Source organism: Macaca fascicularis, chromosome 4 (assembly GCF_037993035.2).
Source record: "Macaca fascicularis isolate 582-1 chromosome 4, T2T-MFA8v1.1".
Classification (NCBI taxonomy): Eukaryota; Metazoa; Chordata; class Mammalia; order Primates; family Cercopithecidae; genus Macaca; species Macaca fascicularis.
Window position 1 is genome coordinate 65,610,115 of NC_088378.1, and position 21,411 is coordinate 65,631,525.

General features: G+C 46.1%; 1 protein-coding gene and 1 pseudogene across 3 annotated transcripts in view; both read right to left on the minus strand.

Moving 5' to 3' along the window:
- Positions 1-13,853: 13,853 nt before the first annotated feature.
- Positions 13,854-21,411, minus strand: part of TMEM242 (transmembrane protein 242) — a 35,279-nt gene continuing 27,721 nt past the window's right edge. For 2 of the 3 annotated variants that reach the window (XM_074037326.1, XM_005552193.5), the window contains one exon: positions 15,029-16,681. In XM_074037326.1, the coding sequence (XP_073893427.1) occupies positions 16,583-16,681 (99 nt within the window). In that variant the 3' untranslated portion in view covers positions 15,029-16,582. Of the gene's footprint in view, positions 14,613-15,028; positions 16,682-21,411 lie in introns of those variants that run through there. The other variant, XM_045391340.3, reaches the window with a different exon arrangement.
- On the minus strand, positions 14,682-14,773 carry LOC123573271 (small nucleolar RNA U13; annotated as a pseudogene).

The window sequence follows — 21,411 nt, forward strand, 5'->3', positions numbered from 1 at the left end:
TGTGTGTGTATAGCTTCGTTTTAACTTGATGAAAATGGAAAGGCCTGATTTTCAAAGAAGTCTTCAATACTGAAACCTTCAACACCAGGGGTTTGGACTTTAACATACCTTTTGTGGGGACACAGTTCCACCTACAGCAGGCCTGTTCCAGGTGGGCATGCAAAGTCCATAGGGCTTCACTCCCAAGGCAGGGAGAACCTTGAAAGTTGTCATGATCTCACCTCACCGGAGTGGTCCTAGAAGGCAGAGCCCAGCCTGGAGCCCCAGCAAGGAGGATTCCAAGCACTTCTACTCCCCAGGGAGAGACGGGGCCTGGGGACTGCTTGGGGTGTTAGATCAACCCATGTATTGCAGGCAACGATTATTTTATTCTCAAAAAACAACCATCCCACAAATACCCCTCCTTCACTTTCTTAAGTTAGAAGAACGAGCCATGTTCACTGAGGGAAAATGGGGAAAGTAGATTATAAAGGTTTAAAATCCCAGTGCCCCATGATGGCCGCACGTGAAAAGATGCATCTGTCTACCTAAGTGGGTTGAATGTCACTGTCCACATGGAATAATGCCACATGCCAGCCTTTCTGGAACTATGACTTTTGCCATCACTTTTTAAGTTTAGTTTCCTAGACGCACCAAGAGTGCTGTTCTCTCCAAATATGACCTGCAGTTAGGACTCAGTGCCTCTGTAAGTGGCAGGTACTTTGCTCGTCTGGCTCAGAAGATGTGGAGAGTCTGGGCCTCTCTTGAGGAGGTGAGCTTGGGGAGGAGGCTTTCTTCCACGCTCTGGCAGAACCAGGGGATGTGACTTTCTGAGGAGACACGACCCTGGTAAATAAGCAGGATCGGTGCTGGAAGAATGAGGCCTAAGTGTCCCGAGAGGATGGGGTGGGGAAGAGACCCCGGGGTCTCCTAGGCCAGGAGCAGGGCCAGGCTAGCTGTGGGAGAGGTGAGAAAGAGGGGGTGCAGGGCTGCATGGAGAGGGGAGTATATGTGTGTGTGTGTGTGTGTGTGTGTGTGTGTGTGTGTGTGTGTGTCCACCGCTTCTTTTGAACAATGTAGAGTTCTTTATTACAACTGCTACATACCAATAGCCTTAAATAACAAGTATTTAATCTCACAGAGTTAGATTTCAAAAAAGAAAGGACTGAAACCAAGGTGTGCACTGGGCTCTCTCTCGTGGTGTCTTCTCCCCGTCCTGAGATAAGAAACTTCCTTTGTTCTAACCTGGGAAACTCAGGGGTCTCCATTCATCCAGAACCGGAACTCTCTTTAGAGTTAAACCCACACCAGAGGAGCCTTCATTTTCCTCTCCTGCACTCCAGCCAGCAGGGATGCCCTTCTCTCCTCTGGTCCCGCTCATGGCAGACAATAAGGAATGACTTGGAATCTCCATATGAGCGCATACATTCTCCAACTGTTTTCCTCCAGCCAGAAGTGACTCCACATTTCCCAGCCTCCCACTCCAGCTAGTCCCAGCTAGCTAAGCGTAATCCCCAAATTTTAAACAATACTTAAGATGAAAGCGGGGTGTCGCAAACAGCCACCACCATTTGCCATTGAAAAGTTTTCATTTCAGAGCTCAGGGTTATAGCAACCCAGGATCTTTTACAGAAGCAGAAACTTAAAACTGAGTTGATGCACGAGATGTTTTGTGTTGAATTTATCACAAAAGTCAAGTCAGGATTTCAGATACCCCCTGAAATAAGAAAGCTACCATGGGAAGATTTCAGCAGTGTTTATTTTTATTTACAATTTATACCCTGTCAGCTTCTAAAAAGGATTGGAGGCAGCTTCCAATAAAAGATACACGCACAATAAGATTGCTAAAATGGGAACAGAAAATTGAAAACTCATGCCGAAGAAGGAGGGAGTCAAGAAGGTGCTAAGATTATTATGATGCAAGATTAAATTTAGCTCCGAGTTTTCTGATGGCCAAAGCAAAGATGAGAATGTGAAGGCTGGCATGCACTTCAGTATCTGAATAAAGAAAAGAAAATTGTAACCCATGTATTAGTCTCCGAGGGGTATCAGCGGGTCTCCAGTACTGTGTTCATTTGGTGACTCCTACAAGGGCCTTTGAGTTAGGTGATGAAGAGGGTCCAGCTCTCCTGCGTGTGGTGAGCCTGGGCTTTGGAGTGGGACACCCACTGCACCAGGCCCCAGGCAAGGGGCCCAGCCCAGCCCCCGCTGCAGAGTGCCTACCCCTGCAGCTGCCTCACCCTGAGGTGAAGAATCCACAAGGCCAGGGCCTGTCATTTCCTGCTCAGTCAGCCCTGAGACCCCTGAGGCTTGGCCTTTGCCCTGGGTCCACCCTCTCCAGTGGCTAGCCCTGCACGTGTTCATGCCTCTGGGCCTGAGGAGGGCCAGGGCAGCCAGTGAGGGGCAGGGGAATTTGGACTGCAGGCTGGGTTGTCCACATGCTTGTTACTATAATCATTGTTATTTCTGATCCACTGTGGAATTCTGCCATTTATATTTATAATGCTACTTGAGAGGTTGTGAAAAAGCAACACCACCATGAAAACTATACATAGGCTTCCTCTAGGCTAGGTAGACTACAGCAGATTAACGCTTTTCTCTCCTCCTCCTCCTCCTCCTCCTCCTCCTTCCTCCTCCTCCTCCTCCTCCTGCTCCTCCTCCTCCTCCTTCTTCCTCCTCCTCCTCCTTCTTCTTCTTCTTCCTTCTTTTTCTTCTTCCTCTTCCTCTTCTTCTTCTTCCTCTTCCTCTTCTTCTTTCTTCTTCCTCTTCCTCTTCTCCTCCTTCTCCTCCTTCTTCTCCTTCTCCTTCTTCCTCTTCGTCTTCTTCTTCAGATAGAGTTTTGCTCTTGTTGCCCAGACTGGAATGCAGTGGCAAAATTTCGGTTCACCGTAACCTCTGCCTCCCAGGTTCAAGTGATTCTCCTGCCTCAGCCTGCCGAGTAGCTGGGATTACAGGCGCCTGCCACCACGGCTGGCTGATTTTTGTATGTTTTGTAGAGATGGGGTTTCACCATGTTGGCCAGGCTGGTCTTCAACTCCTAACCTCAGGTGATCCGCCTACTTTGGCCTCCCAAAGTGCTGAGATTGCAGGTGTGAGCCACCCTGATGGTCCATTTTTCCCTTCTAAAAGGGCTTCTTACCTGCATTTGTTCAGGTCCTGTGGGTTTAGAGGTTGACATTTAAGGATCAGATTGGGCTGGGTGCAATGGCTTAAGTCTGTAATCCTAGTGCTTTGGAAGGCTAAGGCGGAAGGATTGCTTGAGGCCAGGAATTTGAGGCTTCCATGAGATACGAATACACCACTGCATTCCAGCCTGGACAACAGAGACAAAGAAAAAAAGACGGACAGACGGAAGGAAGGAAGGAAGGAAGGAAGGAAGGAAGGAAGGAAGGAGGGAGAGGGAGGGAAGGAAGGAAGGGGAAAGACAGAAAAGAGAAAGAAAGAAGGAGGAAGAAAGAAGAAAGAAAGAAAGAAAGAAAGAAAGAAGAAAGAAAGAAAGAAAGAAAAAGAAAGAAAGAAAGAAAGAAAGAAAGAAAGAAAGAAAGAAAGAAAGAAAGAAAGAAAAGAAAAAAAAGAAAGCCAGAGAGTGAGTGGGGGAAGGAAGGAAGGAAACAAGAAAAGAGAAGAAAGAAAAAGAAAGAATGAAAGGAAAGAAAGAAAGAGAGAGAGAGGGAGGGAAAGGAAAGGAAAGGAAGAAGAAAGGGAGGGAGGGAGAAGCAATTTCTCTCTCTTCTCTGCTCTCTTGGCCCTTTATCTAACCCTCCCCTAAAATTCTCATGACTTTCTACTCTTTATTATAGTTTTTTTCTGTTTTCTTTTTTTTTTCCTCTGGTATCTTCTCTCGTCTTAGAGTTTGGTCTTGTGGAGGGCAAGGACTATATCTGATTTATCTTTGATTCTCTGGGATTTACCACAATGCCTGATGCCTACAGAAGATGTCTGTTGTCCAAATGAAAGAATGAAAAAGATCATATCATAAAAATAGAGATAAGTTGGGAAGATATATCGATTATGCTGTTCTGTTGAGGGAAAGGTCATGTATTTAGAAATTTAAACTTTTGGTTATTGTGTTCACATCATAGTATACAAGCGTCATTTATAGTTTGGCTTTGAGAACTTTTCTGATACTACGTTTACAAAAATGTATAAAAGAAACAAGTTTTGGTTATATTTTTATATTTGTAAAGTAAAAGTTTGGTTAAAGTGACCACTGTTCTTTTTTTATTTTATTGTCATTTCAATAAAAAATATTTGAAAGAGAAAAAAAAAGAATCAATGAAGGCAGAGACTAAAACAACAACAAAACAAGCGAAGCCTTGTGGTGCAGGGTGGAGCCACGGCTGAGGGAGGAGAAAGGGCGCAGTCCGGACCGGCCGCTCTCCCCATGTTGTGTCATGGTGAGCCTCTGAGGAGTCTGAGAATTCCAGATCTGAACCTGGCCGTCCATGCTGCCATGAAGCTGTCTGTCAGGGAAGGAGACGTAGCACATTTCACTTCCCAGCTTGTGAGCTTGGTGGATGACTGTTGCGCATAACTTTTACGAAGGTGTCTGGGACCTGGGCCTGCATTCACTCTTGCCCCAGACCTAGCAAATGCTCAATTTCAGGCTACAGTCGTCTTTCCCTTCTAGTCTGCTGCCTGGGCCAACGGGGTGTGGGGGCTTTGTAGGCTAGATGTGAGTTTGAATCCGAGCTGTGACATTTATTAGATGTGTGACCTTGGGCAAAAATTTCACCTGATTTGCATTCCAGCCATGTGACCCCAAGATACACTATGAATAAATAGTGCGAATGGAGGCCTCAGTTTCCTCCTCTGTACGATGAGGATATAACAGGGTCCACCTCGCGGAGAGTGTGAGGATTAAATGAGTTATCTATGTATTAGAACAGTGCCTGATATATAGTAAATGCTGCATAGGTGCTGTCATTATTATCAATATTAGGATCAGTGACTGTTCCTCTCTAAGTGGGTCTTACCTAATTCTCCCTCCCACAGGACCCCCAAGTACAGGAGCAGACCCTAGGCTGGCAGCTCCGTGTGCCCAGCGGCCAGAGTTCACTGTGGAGGCCTGGAGGTGCTGTGAGACCTGGTGCCCCTTCCCTGGAACCCAAGCTGCCTCCCAGCTTCTCCAATGCGGTGAACGGGAAGTGCATGTGGCCCCGCTGTCACCCTCCTGCACCGGACCAGGAACAGGCCCAGGGCAGGTGCTGCACCCACAGCTACCCTGACATCCAAATCAACATCTGCCCCTGGACAGACAGTGTGGGGCCCTGCTCAGGTACAGCTCTGCCATCCACTCTCATTTCTTTTCTTTTAAAAACAGAAAAGTGGCCGGGTGCAGTGGCTCACACCTGTAATTCCAGAACTTTAGGAGGCCGAGGCGGGAAGATCATTTGAGGTCAGGAGTTTGAGACCAGCCTGACCAACACGGTGAAACCCTGTCTCTACTAAAAATGCAAAAAAGAAAAAAAAAAATCAAATAAACAACAACAAAAAGCATTAGCCAGTGTGGTGGCGGGTCTGTAATCTCAGCTACTCCGGAGGCTGAGGCAGGAGAATTGCTTGAACCTGGGAAGCGGAGGTTGCAGTGTGCTGAGATTTCACCACTGCCCTCCAGTCTGGGCAACAGAGCTAGACTCCGTCTCAAAATCAAAAAACAAAACAAAACAAAACAAAACAAAAAAGAGAGAGAGAGAGAGAAGAGTAAAATTAGAGCCAATAGGATCTATGGACTGTACAGTCCACAGTGCACACTCTTCCTGTCCCCAGCCGCTGGGGGCCCACAGCCAACAGCTCTGGTCCTCCTGGCTCAGGCCCAGCCACCTCCTACTGGCCGTCCAAGGTGGCACTCCCCGGGAACTGCCAGGGCCTCTACTCTTCCTGTTCATTCTCCAGTCACAGTGGCCTTCCTCTGCCCCCTCAGATTACCGGGAGTTCTTAAAGAAGGGACTGTATAATTGTTGCTATGTCCCCACCTAGTGCTGGCCAGGCATTTGATAATTGTGCTTTAAATGAATTAACGAATGACTGAAAGAAAATACCAGTTTTATATGTCACAAGCTCAGAAAACTTTATTAACTTTATATTCCTGTAGCTATAGGCAAAGTGCAAACCTTTTAGTTGGCCAGTCAAGGCCTTTTATGCTTTTATGAACTGCCCTTAACCATGGGTCTTAACCTACTTTTTTTTTTTCCAAGATGGAGTCTCGTTCTGTTGCCCAGGCTAGAGTGCAGTGGTGTGATCTCGGCTCACTACAACCACCACCCGGATTCAAGTATTCTCTTGCCTCAGTCTCCTGAGTAGCTGGGACTACAGGCATGCACCACCCTGCCCAGCTAATGTTTTTGTATTTTTAGTAGAGACGAGGTTTCTTCATGTTGGCCAGGCTGGTCTCAAATTCCTGACCTCAGGTGATTCGCCTGCCTCGGCCTCCCAAAATTCTAGGATTATAGGCATGAGCCACCACACCCAGCCTTTAACCTACCTTTCTGACTCATCTCCCTCTCTCCGTCCTGCCTGTCCCACCACCAACTGCACCGTGGTCTCAGGCTCACTGTGCCACCAACAAGTCTTGCTCTTGGCGCCAGCTTCTCCTGCTCCTCTGAGCTTCTCCTGCTCCTCTGGGCTTCTCCTGCTCCTACTCTGTCTCATACCATCTCAGCCCATCTCCCAAAGCCCCTTCCTCTTTGGCCTCTTCCAGGTTGTTCTCTCTGACTCTTATCTGCACTGTCCTTTCCCTTTCTGGGGTCATCAACCACACCAAGGTCTTGGTGGGTTAACTCAGTGTGACCTTGTCTGCTTCTCCAATTATATCAAAAACAACCTGTGGACCACATCCTGGGGGGGTCCTCCTAAGTGCTCCCCACGTCTTTCCGCATGGCTTCTGAAGGGTCCAAGGTCTTGTGTTGTCATGTGCCTGTGCTTCTGCCCACTCCTCGGGTGCTCACAAGGGCAGGGCTGCCTGGGTGAAAGTACAGCTCCTGCAGCTGCAGGTGAGGGAGTTCAGAGGTAACAGGAGAGGGAGGCAGCCACGGAGGGTGACACCCACTGATGCATTTTTCAGTCCAGTGAATGCAGTCATTTTGGATTTGTGAGAATCGGGACCCATGTTACTGCCACTATCTACAGAGGTCTCACAAGGTTGTCTGTGCTAGCAAGTGAGTGATTAGCAAAGACGCACTCCCGTGACACATTATGTTGAAAGTGCCATCATCAGAACCACACCACAGGGCAATGGTTCTCCAGCAACAGCAGCCTCGGGGAACTTGAGAGAAATGCAGATTCTCCGGCCCCACCCCAGACGGAAGAAATCAGAAGCTCTATGGGTGGGGCCAGGAACCTGTGCTTTAATCAGCTCCTCAGCTGATTCTGATTCAGGCTAATGTGGGTGTCAGGTGAAGGGTGGGCAAGGTTTGGAGGCCCAAGCATTGGGAGGAACCTGCCCTGATGGTGTAAATAGTGTGCTGTGGGAGGTGCATTTGGGGTGTTATTCTGCTAACTGACTAACAACAAATCCAGTGGGCCAGCCATGCAGCTTGGGGCCTTTCAGAAGCGGGGTACTGCATGAACCCTCATTTAACCCTCCCTACAATGTGATGCCACAGGAGTGCATGCACCTGTTTCAGAGATGAAGACAGGAGGCCCTCATGGGGTCATTTGTCCCAAGCCATCCGGGTTGTCAGTGGTGTGCCTGTGGGTGGTGGGGCCCCGGCTGGAGATTAAGGCTATGTATTAGGGTTCTTGAGAGAGAGAACCAATAGTATCTGTCTGTCTACACCTATCTAGATAGCTAGATGAGAAGGGATTTGTTGGGAGAATTGGCTCACACATTTGTGGGAGGCCAAGAAGTCCCACCACTGACTATCTGCAAGCTGCAGACCCTGGGATGCTGGTGGTGAGGCTCAGTCCGAAGGCCTGAGAATCCAGAGGCCATGGGTGTGAGTCTTGGAGTCCAAAGACTGGAGCGCCTGGAGTTCTGATGTCCAAGGACAAGAGAAGAAGAGCACCCCAGCTCCAAGAGGGAGAGACACCAACTCGCCTTTCCTCTGTTTTTGCTCTCTGCGGGCCCCCAGTTGATCGGATGGTATCACTCACATTGAGAGTGGATCTTCCCCACTTATTCCACTCAGACTCACATGCCAGTGTCCTCTGGAGACACCCTCACAGACCCCAAAATAATGCCTCATTAGGTTTCTGGGTACTGCTTCATCCAGTCAAGCAGACACCTAGAATTAACCATCATGGTTGGGAGGCTGGAGGAGGACTGGGCACTGGGGCCAGGTCGCAGAGGAGCTGGAGTGAAGGGACACAGATCTCACCTTCACCCACCAGTGACCCTGGGTACCCCCTTTTAGGGGGCACTGCCCGTTACACAGGTGCTCGTAATTGTAAAGGGTGTTTCAAATGTTTATAATGGCAGGTTTGTCATAAAGGAGTGTTAGCTGCAGAGAAAATGTTTCTGGCATAGCGCAGTGCTGAATAGACTGTTAATAACTAGTGGGAAATGGATGAGGTTTGGGAAGTGACCGCTCCAGGTCCAGGAAGGTCGCTCCTAGCTGAGCAAAGGGCATTGGGCAGAACTCACAGGCCTTCCCCAGGGCCCAGAGCACGGGGCTCTGGAGAGCAGGCTGCCTGCTGGGAAAAAATCAGCAACTTATCTGAAGGGAAAAATGTGGCTGGCAGATTGTTGGCACAGCAGAATAGGTTAAAAACATTTAATTGGACACACATTGCCACGTTACTGGTCAACATGTCCTTGTTCTGAAAGAGGAAGGAAAAAAGGCTGAGGCCAACTGAACCTGCCAGGAGGCTGTCCATCTGCCTTATCATCTCCTCTCGGGAGAGCTGGGGCTGGTTCTGGGATAGGACCCACCTAGGGGACCCCGAAGGATATCAGAAGAAAGATCTGGAAGCGGGGGTGCAGGATACCCAGAGAAATATGAGAAGTCATCAAAAACCCAAGGGATGTGAGCCCCTGCCCTGCCCTTCTTCCTGCTAAGAGGCTGGGGAGACGCCACAGTTTGTAGCGAGTGGACCATGAATGCTCCTTTTCTGATGAATGGAATCAAATTCACGTCTTGCTTTTCCAGGTGTTCTGTGCGGCAGGAGGAGGAACTGTCAGGCAAGAAGATAAAGTCTAGCTGAGTCTGAAGGCTGAGGCCCAGAAGGAGATGTGATAACTTTTTCTGGCAACCAAGGGTCAAATAAAGAGAAATGAGAGGAGGAAGCTGCAGCTCGGGGAAGCCAGCACCCCAGCAATACTGCTCCCTGATTGGAGGAAACTTGTATTTAGCAGCATGACAGGAAGCTACCAAATGGCTTTAGAAAGGTTTCCTGGGAAGCCACGTCTGTAATCCCAACACTTTGGGAGGCAGAGGCAGGTGGATCACCTAAGGTCAGGAGTTCGAGACCAGCCTGACCAATATGATGAAACCCCGTCTCTACTAAAAATAAAAAAACTAGCCGGGTATGGTGGCGTGCACCTCTAGTCCTAGCTACTCCAGAGGCTGAGACAGGAGAATTGCTTGAACCTGGGAGACGGAGGTTGCAGTGAGCCAAGATTGCGCCACTGAACTCCAGCCTGGGTAACAGAGCAAAACTCTGTCTCAAAAAAAAAAAAAAAAAAAAAAAAAAAAAGAAAAAGAAACAAATTGAAAATTAAAAACCAAAGAAAGATTTCCTGAGTCAGCACTCAGAGCTGCATACTTCCTGAGTACTGCGACTTAGCTCCTTGTCCTTACTGGGGATGCCACTGTCTTTAAGAAGGCTTCTGCCTCCCTTTGGCCTGCTTGTCATTAGCCAATGCTGGATATCACCACTCAACAGCATGGCACTGAGTTCCCTCAAGCCTTGAGATGGCATAGCTCTTTGGCCATAGGGCAGCTACTATGAGCAGTGATTTAGAAGTTTGGAGCCACATAGAATAGTCATAAGATTCTCAGCCTGTCATGTATTTGAGAGAGCTGTTTCTAATTTTGGTACTTAAAGCCCAGGCACGGAGTAGGACATTACATATTGATACTGGAAGGGATGATATTAACCTGGCAGCCCAAACTTTTCTAATAACTCCCGCTGCCTCCTGGCAGACACAGCCCAAGAAAACCAGCTGCCCTGGGGATTGTCAGGCTAGGTAATTAACGTGTGATGACACTCCACTCAAAATGATTTGGCGACTAGTGGAAAAAGTAAGATATAATGCTGAAGCTCATATCAAAGGCACAAATTGGGTAGATTAGGTGGAATTGCTGGACTTTCTAGGGCCTATTAGGTTCACTGGGAAGCGGATGGTGGGTTGGTTTCTGTCTAGTTTCTTCGATAAACGTGACCAGGCGACCCTGGCCCAAGATATTTCTGTGTGCCCTGCCTGATCCTAGGCACTCTCTGTAAAACTTTAACTTAGGTTCTCTGGCTACAAGATAAAACTCTCCACCCCCGGAGACGAGGACGAAGCCTGACTTCTAGGTGGTGTTGCTGATACTACAAGTAGGAAGACAGCGACGTTTCTAAAAGGAAGGGAGAAGTGCAGGGAATTTTTTTTTTTTTTTTTGAGGTCCTTCGCTTTTAGGGACAATGCCCTCCATTGTGCCTCCAGTGCCTGAGCAGGGCACTGACCCGTCCTGTGCAGCAAGACCGCCACCTTCTCCTCGGTTGGATGAAGGGCCACTGAGTATTATCTGCCTGTACGGATCATCCTGCAGATCTGTGTATTTCTTTCTTCCTGCTCAGTAGGTCAGAGCTGGTGAGTACAACGGGATCTTACCAGATGGCTTTTCATTTTTAAACTATCCGTTCACAGGGCTGGCAGTTAGAAACCCCTAACCTTGCAGCCTCTGAATGTAAAAGCCCAGGACACCCCCAACCCCACCCCCTGCTGAAATGACTTTGTCCTCATGTTCATTTTGATGTAATTTTCCTTTTCTTGAGCTTTGGTGGTGAAGGCAAATGTGGCCAGCACAGAGAAGGCAAATGCCAGTCTCCCAGGACCTGGTCTCACACACAGCCAAGTGGACGCTTGGGTCCTCTTCCCAGGGAGGAGCTCCTCCCTCCCCTTCCCTTCCTTCCTCTCCTCCTGCCTTCCCTCCCTTCTGTCTTCTCTCTCCTCCCTCCCTCCCTCCCTCCCTTCCTTTCTTCTTTCTTGAGTCTGCTAAGGGCTATGATGGGCTTAGTCCTGAACCTGAAGAAACAGTCCAAGGTGAATGCCCTCTTCCCGTCAGCGCTGTGGATGTTTCTCTAGGGTCTCACCTGACCCTGCATTTTCTAACCCGGCCCTTCTCTCTGGCTCCTTCAGTAACATTTACAGTATTGAGAAGTGAAAGCTAACCATGCTCACTGAAGCATATAGATTCCACCCCAACTCCGAGCCCTTACATTTTCACAGTTCCCAGGGAAGATCTCTGTATGTGGGAGACCCTTGGAAAGACAGAACCTGGGATGCGGGCTGGTTTGCTGCAGAGCCACACCCTGGCAGGTGGAAGTGCAGTTTTACCTCCCACTCCAGATAAACTTGAACCCGGCCCTCCTGCAGGCACTCTCCACTGCGGAGCCAAGCCTCCCTGTCACTCACTGCGTCACATGCCGCATCCAGGCATCTCTGCGAAACAGGGAGTTGAGATACTTGGTCATGTGCTGATTCCATAGATACTTTACAACCATTTGTCATGAGTCTTTGAAAAGAGAACCAGAGCTGGCCCATGAGCAAGCCAAGTGCAGAGGTTTCCTCAATCCTTATCTTCTGACAAGAGGTCTTACTTTAGTTTTTATGAGATTGTCACTAGAGTTGTCTTAGCTGTGTAACCTCTGTCCTGACTGCAGGAAGGATCTGAGTAGCTGTGGCCGCCATGGCCTGATGGGAGATGGAAGGACACAGGGAGATGGCGGCTGCAGGGAGGGTCCACCCCCTGGTAACACTCCCCAAAGGCTCTGGATGGAGAGGTCTGCCACGTAGGCTCTGCTCCAGAGTAGGAAACACGGTGGGGGATTCAGCCCCTACAACAGGGTCAGTTGGAGAAGAAAGCTAGCAGCAATAAAATAAACACATTCTCATCACCCAGCTTGGCAGAGCAAAGGAGCAAACTGCAGTTTGGCACAACTCTGTACAGACCGCCAAATTCAAGTTTTCTTTTAGAAACTCAGTTTTGCCAACTTGTCCTCTGAAGGCAGGGCATGCATGTGGGAGGGCCGGAGACTCACCCAGGGCGTGGCAATGTAGACATCGCCTGGAGGTGTCCTGTGGAGGGTCACCTATTAGACTGCAAACCTGGAAGGCCACTCTAAGCCTGGGGTGTCAGAGGCAGCATGAAGGTCCATTTTTTGAGTGTTTTCAGATGAGCAGGTAATAGGTGTTATGAACACGCCAAGCGTTCTCAGTTTGCCTGACTTAGCTTCTTAGGAGAGTCCATTAAGAATAACCTTTACCGTTATGTCTTTAAGTATATTTAATACATTCACCTATTTTTTTTTTAAAGTAAGTGATCATGCCTCATCAAACAGTAATGAAGCAAAGGCCTCAAGCCAGCTTATCGAAGAAACATAAATCAAGGTCCTAAATCACTTCACTAATATTTGGGTAGGAAAGTTGAAACGGTATGTGCTTCTTGGTAGCTGTGATTCTAATTTTCTCCAAAACTGAGTTATCTGCCATCAGACAAAATTTGCTAACAGCCTCACTCATTATTACAGATTCATGTCACTGCTTGTGCGAGATGCTTGCTTTCCTTTTCTATGCTCACAAAATCGCAGCCTTGGGCAATTAATCCTGATAACACCAAGAGAGACCCAAATACTTGCTATATCATTTAATGACTCTTGGCAGAAAGGAAAAACACTTCACTTGAACATGGTATTATAAAAATATGTATTTCACTCACTTTCATAGGAAATTTAACTATTTGGTGAACTGCCTTTGTATGTTACCTGATTTTCATTTGCACTTAACGATTTGTCTTAAAGACGATACATAAAAATGAGATGAAAATATACAATGTTCCCCATAAACCAAGATTTAATCTTGGAGATTAAATGTTGCCCCAAGTGAAATAGCTAAATTCAGTGGATTTTAATTACTTTTGTCCCCATGGGCTCCCTCCGCCACCTTAATTTTTTCTATTTTCCCCTTAGGTTGCAATGATTAATTTACAAGTTTGGTCCCATACTATCCATGAAACTAAACAAAACATGTGACAGCCGAGATGATTCAATGCCACCTTTTGACTAAGCAGGCGAAGTGTCCTTTTCAATGCCAGCCTGTGCCCACGACCTGGCACGAGGGTGGAGGTGGGGATGGCCGACGGCCCTCTCAGCGGCCACCTGCTTCCATGCCCTTGGGCCATGGTCCTCCTAGTGATGGGCTTGCCGGCGTCTTGGGAGGCAGCTCCCATCCCCTACTTTCCACTCTCACATTGTCCTGAAACCACACTTTCTTGACTCTGAATATAACAGCAGCCCATGGATTCCTTTTCACAGGGCAGCAGCAACTTACCAGGATACATGTTTTCCCTTGAATGAATCCCGAGGTCTCGGAAGCCACTCCTCCCTGCCCTCGATTTCTCTAATAGCTCTTTTGGGTGCTGAGACTCTAAGCGTAAAGCTTAACACTCACCCAGTGGAAGCAACAGCCTTACTGAAAGCCTCCTTAATGTTGGCTTAGACAGGAAATGGAAATGGTCTGCGTTATCCATCCTTTAAAGCATTTCTAGTGCTCAGCCTCCATGAAATGGATTGCTTATAGAGAGATAATGGCTGTTCTATTCCTTTTTAAGTCTGTGAAAAATGTCATCCTGGTTAATAGGGTGATTAAAACTCTTTATGCTCCAGGAGATAAATGTGATTATGTTTGTCATATTCTACCCAAGATAAAGACAGCAAAGAAGGCAAACTTGAAATTCCATCACATTTCCTCTCTTCCATATCCAGGGACATTCAGAGCTCAATACACAGATGGTACGTCTCATAAAGAATAACATTATCTGTTAAACATTTTTCCTTTCCATTAACCAATTTAACAATATGCCTCTGGTACAAAAGGAATACACAAATGATGAAATCCACTGATATTCAAGTTCTGACTGTGGAAAACACCACTTGAGTCATACTGCTTGTTTTCTTGTTAAATTTCCATCTGTGCGTTACTTCACTTTTGCTTTTAAGATGCAGTTAGAGCCGAAGCTCATTTCCTCTTCTAGGGAATTTGTCCCTGCCAGCCTCCCCTCTGCAGGGGATTCATCGTCATTCTTATGGGAGTCACCCTGCCATCGGTCAAGGACAGCAGAGGTGACGTATAAGGGTTTTGCAGACACGAGGCATGCCACTCTAGTATTCGGACACTCCTTCAGCAACATACATCTAGGCCTCCTCTGCGCCAGCACTGTGGGAAAGCAGCGCCCCCGCCAGGGCCCCTGGCTCCTTCCTAGGGCCTAGCTGCCATCCGTCCGACGTGCAGCAGCCCCTGCAGTGGTGCTGACACCAGTTTACAAGGCCCTGAGAGGGGTCCCCATCCTTAGGGAGGTTACAAGGCAGGAATCCATTAAATAGAATCACAGTTAACAATGATGTCTCCTTTTAACACTCCAGACAGGCGGGCAAGCCTCCTTTCTCCACCCAGTGGAGGTCTTTAGAAACCACGAGGCATTCTCCATCTACGAAAAATAAAACCCAGATTCTAGCTGTAAACAGTTTTAGGTAGTGCCCATTCTTTCCTCCCCCCACATCAGACGGGTAAAGTGCACCGCTGTAACAAGGTTTGAGGGCCATCTCATGCACAAGCTTGGAAACCCACATTTATGAAGCACAAAAGGATCAGGCGGTGCCCACTCTATTCAGGGGACCTAGATTCAGACTAATTGTGTGGATGAAAACCTGTTCCTTTAGCTCCGGCCTTTCCTTCGTTTCATTCAAAGGCTACAAATTTCTTCTCAGAGGAGATTTAACTACAAATGAAAGGCCGGTGAAGAGTTGTTGCTACCTGCATTCACTGACCAATTTCACAATCCTTTCCTTTCCGTCTTGGATTTTTAACAGATTACATATGAATTCCAGATGCTGATTACACCTGTTTCATTAACAAAACTGCAATTTTAATAGGGTAACATGGTCTAGAGAAAAGTATTACATTATGTACTTGTCGTTTCATTTAAAAATCTCCCTTAGAATAAAAGGTTTCGTGATAACAGAAATTTCAAATGTCCTTTATTAAACCTGATTGCTAATTAGAGCCTAGGCAAGTAGGAAGAAACTGCACAACTGATATTTAACTACAGGTTATTTCTCTGGACATACTGACATATTAAAGTATTTCTCTCCTTGAAAATATTTTAAAATGCAATTGCAGTAAAAATAATTGCATGAAGACATTATTCTCCATCTGTTTTTTTGTAGGAGATTGTGGAAGACATGAGGGAATTGGGTGTGCACATAGAATTTACCCTAACAGCTTCGTTAGGGAGGTGGTACCAAATACTTTACATTGGGACTCAGTACTCAGGTGACTTTCTGGTTAAAAATATTGAAGACAGGCCGGGCGTGGTGGCTCACGCTTGTAATCTCAGCACTTTGAGAGGCCGAGATGCGCAGATCACGAGGTCAGGAGATCGAGACCATCCTGGCTAACATGGTGAAACCCTGTCTCTACTAAAAATACAAAAAAAAATTAGCCGGGCGAGGTGGGAGGCGCCTGTAGTCCCAGCTACACGGGAGGCTGAGGCAGGAGAATGGCGTGAACCCAGGAGGCGGAGCTTGCAGTGAGCCGAGATCGTGCCACTGCACTCCAGCCTGGGCGACAGAGCGAGACTCTGTCTCAAAAAAAAAAAAAAAAAAAAAAATCGAAGACAGACGACAATTGGGCTCTTTTTACTTTGACAACTGAGACAAAATGACAAACTGTCAATGTTCAGAGATCCAGACCAACTTCTCAAAAACATATTTTTACCCCTGATATCATCATTACTTTACCCCAACTGTGCCTTTTTGGGTGATCACAACTCATTACTGGCTTTTTGTTTTAAGTATAAGAATTTATAGGGCCTTCAAGAGAGGGCATCAGGTAAACTAGCATGCGTGGGCTCGCTGTAAATCACAGACCACATGAGGACACGAGAGCCACACCCACTTCCCACCACACAGGACTTACCAGGTGACTGTCACTTTGAAGTCTGGCTAATCAGAATAAGACTTCCAAGTTCTGTCACATACTGACAAGAAAGGCTCTTAAAACTCCTTTAATTAAGACACATTGCAGTACTATTGCTATCAGGGGGTCTGTTTTATATTTTCCTATCATACTTTTATTATAAACTTTTTTTAGGTATGAAACTTGGTTCAACTATTACAAACAGAATCATTTCCTGTGGGATCCCCTCCATATAAGGAAGTTATTCCTGTAATTACTATTTTTAAATAGTCTTCATAACTTTGGGGAAACTTTACCCTCCACCAACACGCACACACATACTCTCCTGTGATGAGAAGGCCGAATGCTATCCAGTGCACTGGTTCAGTCAGCAATCTGCCCATGTTCCTAGAGAAATTAGTCCCAGTCCCTTTGCTGTTATGGTATCTCTGGAGCCACCCCTTTCCGTAACAAGCATTTTGAAATTCATCCATGTTCATCTCATTTGGATTTCAATGTTTCCTCCCACTCAACAGCCGATTCGGAGTTCTTGGGAATTGTTGGAAATATTGATTGCATTTTACTGCGAAAGTCTTTCATCTAAAAGAAGAAAAATAATTAGTTATCAAATATTAAAAGAAGGAGAAAACAGCTATTAGAGATGGCGCCTTTCCTGACTCACTAGTACTTTACCGCTCACAGGTACAGAGCTAAGGAACATTAATAAAAGATAGGGACTATATATATTCTAGGTATCTTGAAAGAAAATGAAGTATACTTCCTTTCTTCTTCTGAGTATAAATTTATTATTAAATAACATAAAACTTCACTCTTAGCTAGACATGGTGGCTCACACCTGTAGTCCCAGCTACTCGGGAGGCTGAGGTGGGTAGACTGCTTGAGCCCAGGAGTTTTAATCCGGCCTGGGCAACACAGCAAGACTCCATCTCTTTAAAAACAAACAAACCAACCACTCTTAATCTGCAAGGCAACATGTCCTAAACTGTCAACCCTCCATAATAATTATTCCCTCCCAGAAGAAGAGTGTATTGTTGGCTTTCATATATAAAGATGCCGTTGAGGATGGGATTTCTTTTTTTTTTTTTTTTTTTTGAGACGGAGTCTTGCTATGTCGCCCAGGCTGGATTGCAGTGGCGTGGTCTTGGCTCACTGCAAGCTCCGCCTCCCGGGTTCATGCCATTCTCCTGCCTCAGCCTCCCGAGTAGCTGGGACTACAGGTGCCCACAACCATGCCTGGCTAATTTTTTGTATTTTTAGTAGAGATGGGGTTTCACTGTGTTAGCCAGGATGGTCTTGATCTCCTAACCTTGTGATCCGCCCACTTCGGCCTCCCAAAGTGCTGGGATTACAGGCGTGAGCCACCACGCCCGGCCGAGGATGGGATTTCTATCTGAATAAATAAATATGATTAGGTCATTCAAAGCTAGAATTTTCACAGGGAGAAATGACAGAGAGAAGAAATTTAGTAGGAGTTTAGCGAAGAATAAATCAAGGAATAGTAGATAAACTGGAATGTTCTTATGTGCCAGACAATGTTTATTTGTTTGTTTTAAATCTAGGTAGGAGTTTTACAAGCAGAAGTTGATTTGGAATCTAAGAGTCACAGCAAGGGAACAAGAGATTTTTTTTTTTTTTTGAGGCAGGGTCTCACTCTGTCACCCAGGCTGCAGTGCAGTGGCACGATTATGGCTCACTGCAGCCTCAACCTCCCGGGCTCAAGTGATCGTCCCACCTCAATACCCCCAAGTAGCTGGGACTACAGGCATGTGTTAACTTTTGCATTTTGGGTAGAGATGGGGTCTTGCTGTGTTGCCCAGGCTGGTCTCAAACTCCTGAACTCAAGCAATCCTCTGACTCCGGCCTCCCAAAGTGCTGAGATCATAGGCGTGCACCACCGCACCCAGCCTAAGAGATCTTAGCATGCAGTGTCACACAGTATTACAGTTTACCTGGAACACCTGGGTCCACCTAAGGTCTACAACCCCATAAGGTGGGAACACTAACTTATGGAAGTTAGGTGATCTTTACGCTGGACGGTACTAGCAATACACTCTCTGATTCATCCTGGTTAATCTATACGGTCCTCCTACAAAGATATTTCAGCAGCACCACAGCACTGCCTTCCAATTTTTCCTCATCAGCCATCTGCCAGTCATATATTCCTAAGGTTAGAGATCGCCTTGATCAGGTTTGTGAAGTACCGTGGACTCATCTGCAACATGCAAGTCATTTCTTAGAGTGGTTATTTTGAGAATCGGCTAATATTTCTTTAACATCGATGCTTATTTATTTCAATTTGAGGCTGAATCTTTACCTTGTTTCCAGATTCAGGGGTTTGGGACTTGTAAATCCTAGGCCTTTACTCCTAGCACTGTGGCAAACTGTAGCACTGCTGTCAACAACATGGACTCTGTTCAAATCCTAGCTCCACCACTTGGGAAAGCTGCTTACTCTATTAAGCCATAGTTTCCACATATGTAGAATGGAGACAGTAATTACCTGCTTAAAGAGTTGTGAGAATTAAGGATTAAGGGAGATGATACATATAAAGCACAGCGTCTAACACATGGAAAATGCTCAATATACATTAGCTATTATCATTGCTGTATTATCGAAATATGCGTGCTGTATTGCAAGAACAAAGCTCACATGAATATAAATATTACGGAATGTCTGTTAAGTATATTACTTTATAGCAATATATCATTTTAGCTTACATATTCTGTCACTGGAAGATACGGAAGGTCTTCCTTCTGTATTATATACTGTCTGTATCTGTGCCAGCCATCTCAGTGTTCTGGACCCAGACACTCATCTTGAAGACACACAGCTCATGGATGTCTCTCCCCCACTCCCTCTTCCATAAAGAATTAATTGCTTTGTCCAAAACATTGTTATCGCTCCCACTGAGGAACTTTGCATAGACTTTTGTAGTTGAAAAACAGACATCTCTCTGGCCAGGGTTGGCACTGTGCTGCCTGGTTCTTTCTCTTCACTCTTCTGGTTGAACATCTTTTACAACTAAGCCGGATGACAGTTTTCAAATGGGATGTCAGATAGCCAAGACATGAACCAAAGCATTCACCAGTCTGCCTTCCAGTGGTCCGGAACGTGGTCAGCTGCTGACAAGGGAGAGGCTGGGAAATGCAGGTGAGGCCAGGGGAGGAGAGCAAGAGTTACGTTTTGCTCTCCTTCAGCAGGGTTACGTTTTCGTTTCCTCCTTTTGGCCTGATTGCTTTCTTTCCTCTAATTTCTCAAATATTAAATTATTTACTCGTGCCCAGGGTCATGGCAACTGAATCACTAGAAGCACTCAAATCTGCAAAGTAACTAACTAGGAATAGACAGATCTGAGATGAGGGAAAGGAATGGAGAGGGGTAAAGGGTACCATCTACCCCTGTTCTCTAAGTTTACAGCTGTGGAAATGGAAATTCAGACATTTAAGATATAAACAGGGCCTCAAGTGGTTTTAGAGAATGGGCTCTACAGAAGGCTTTTCAGCGCATACTGTTCATATTACATGGATAGTAGACGAAAACCTTCACATAGTTTCCACCTATATCAATTTCTGATATGCAGTTCAGAAAAGGTGTTGGTTTTACCAAGATTCTCTACACAACAGAACATTTCCCTTTTTAAAGATGTGCTTGAAGAAAGATTTAGGGGTTGAGTGCATTGAAGCAAATTTGGTTATAAAGTAAATGTACTGAATTCCTTGATAATCACAGCTACTGCCATAGAACTGTTCCTCTGCCCTGTACCCCAGAAGTCTGGTGAGGGGCTATGCTGGGAACTAGAGTACCCATCCAGCAACTCCGTTTTACTCCCAAGCATTTTCCAAACTGTAGTTCTCTCTTTTTTCCTCTGACCAGGGAAAATTTTCCTATGCTATGGATAACAGGGTTACCCTTCCAAGCAGTGCTGTTGTGCCCTGCACACCTCCAGGGGGTGCTTTCCAAAAAACTAAGACATGAGTGGGGTGTGGTGGCTCACGCCTGTAATCCCAACACTTTGGGAGGCCTAGACGGATGGATCACTTGAGGCCAGGAGTTCGAGATCAGCCTGGCCAACGTGGTAAAATCCCGTCTCTACTAAAAATACAAAAATTAGCCAGGCATGGTGGCGCATGCCTTTAGTCCCAGCTGAGGCAGGAGAATTGCTTGAACCCAGGAAGCGGAGGTTGCACTGAGCCAAAAGCACGCCACTGCACTCCAGCCTGGGCCATGGAGTGAGACTCCATCTCAAAAGAAACCAAAACCAAGACATGAATGGTACTCCCCAGTGCCATGGGCCCACCATCCTCATCTGTCTAAGACATGAGTGGTACACCCCAGTGCCATGGGCCCACCATCCTCATTTCTAAGCCCCAGTGCTTTAGTGTCCAACAGTGCTGCATTGTAATAGTCACAGGAAGTACCACTGTCTGAGGTAGTAGTGCTCAAATGGAGTGTCATGACAAATGGAAAATGTATTACGAGTATTTTGTCACAAATATGGACGTTCTGTAGATATAATGGACTTTTTAGATATTAAAACAGATTCAGGATTATGCTTCTAATAATGTTATTCTCATTCACAGTTCAATAGCTTCTTGAAGGGTCATATAGCCAGCAGGCCAGGAGTGAGGTCAACCACTGATGTCACTTAGAAAGTCCTTACTGTATGCCAGGCATATTTCTCACTTAACCCTCCCAACAATCAAGTGGGACAAATATCATCCCTCCTTTAAAGATATGGTGATGGAAGCTCAGTGCTCAGTGCCATGGCTGGTAAGAGCAGATCCGACCGCACAGCCCATGTGTTTACTCTGTATACTGCTTGAATATGCACAGGGGACACTCTGCACATTTACCATGCATGTCTCGGTAGGGGAAAAACACTTGAAAACATTTGGTCTAATACACAGTGTGCTGACAAATTACTTAAAAGCCTCAGGTTACGTCCCCAATTTAATTAATTTCAGAAAATCCTTAAGCATCAATTCCAATAAATAGACAGTTGTTGGAATTACAAGCTCTCAGGTTTGAAATGTTTTTGCTATTGTCTGGCAAATTTAGCTATGTCTTCGCTTGCTGGTGCAGGACTGTTACCGACCTCAATGCTAGGGGCAACAATGATGACAGTTCTATAGGATCTACTGATGAAAAAACCTTTGGATAATGTCAATAATTACAGAGTCAATGGTAATTTTCAACAATCTGGTAATTCAGCTTCTTCATAAAATACAACAGAATAAGACTATATAAAACTGGTAAAAAAGCAGATTAAAAAGTATAGTTAGGTTGTAAAAATGTTACTTGAACAGGAA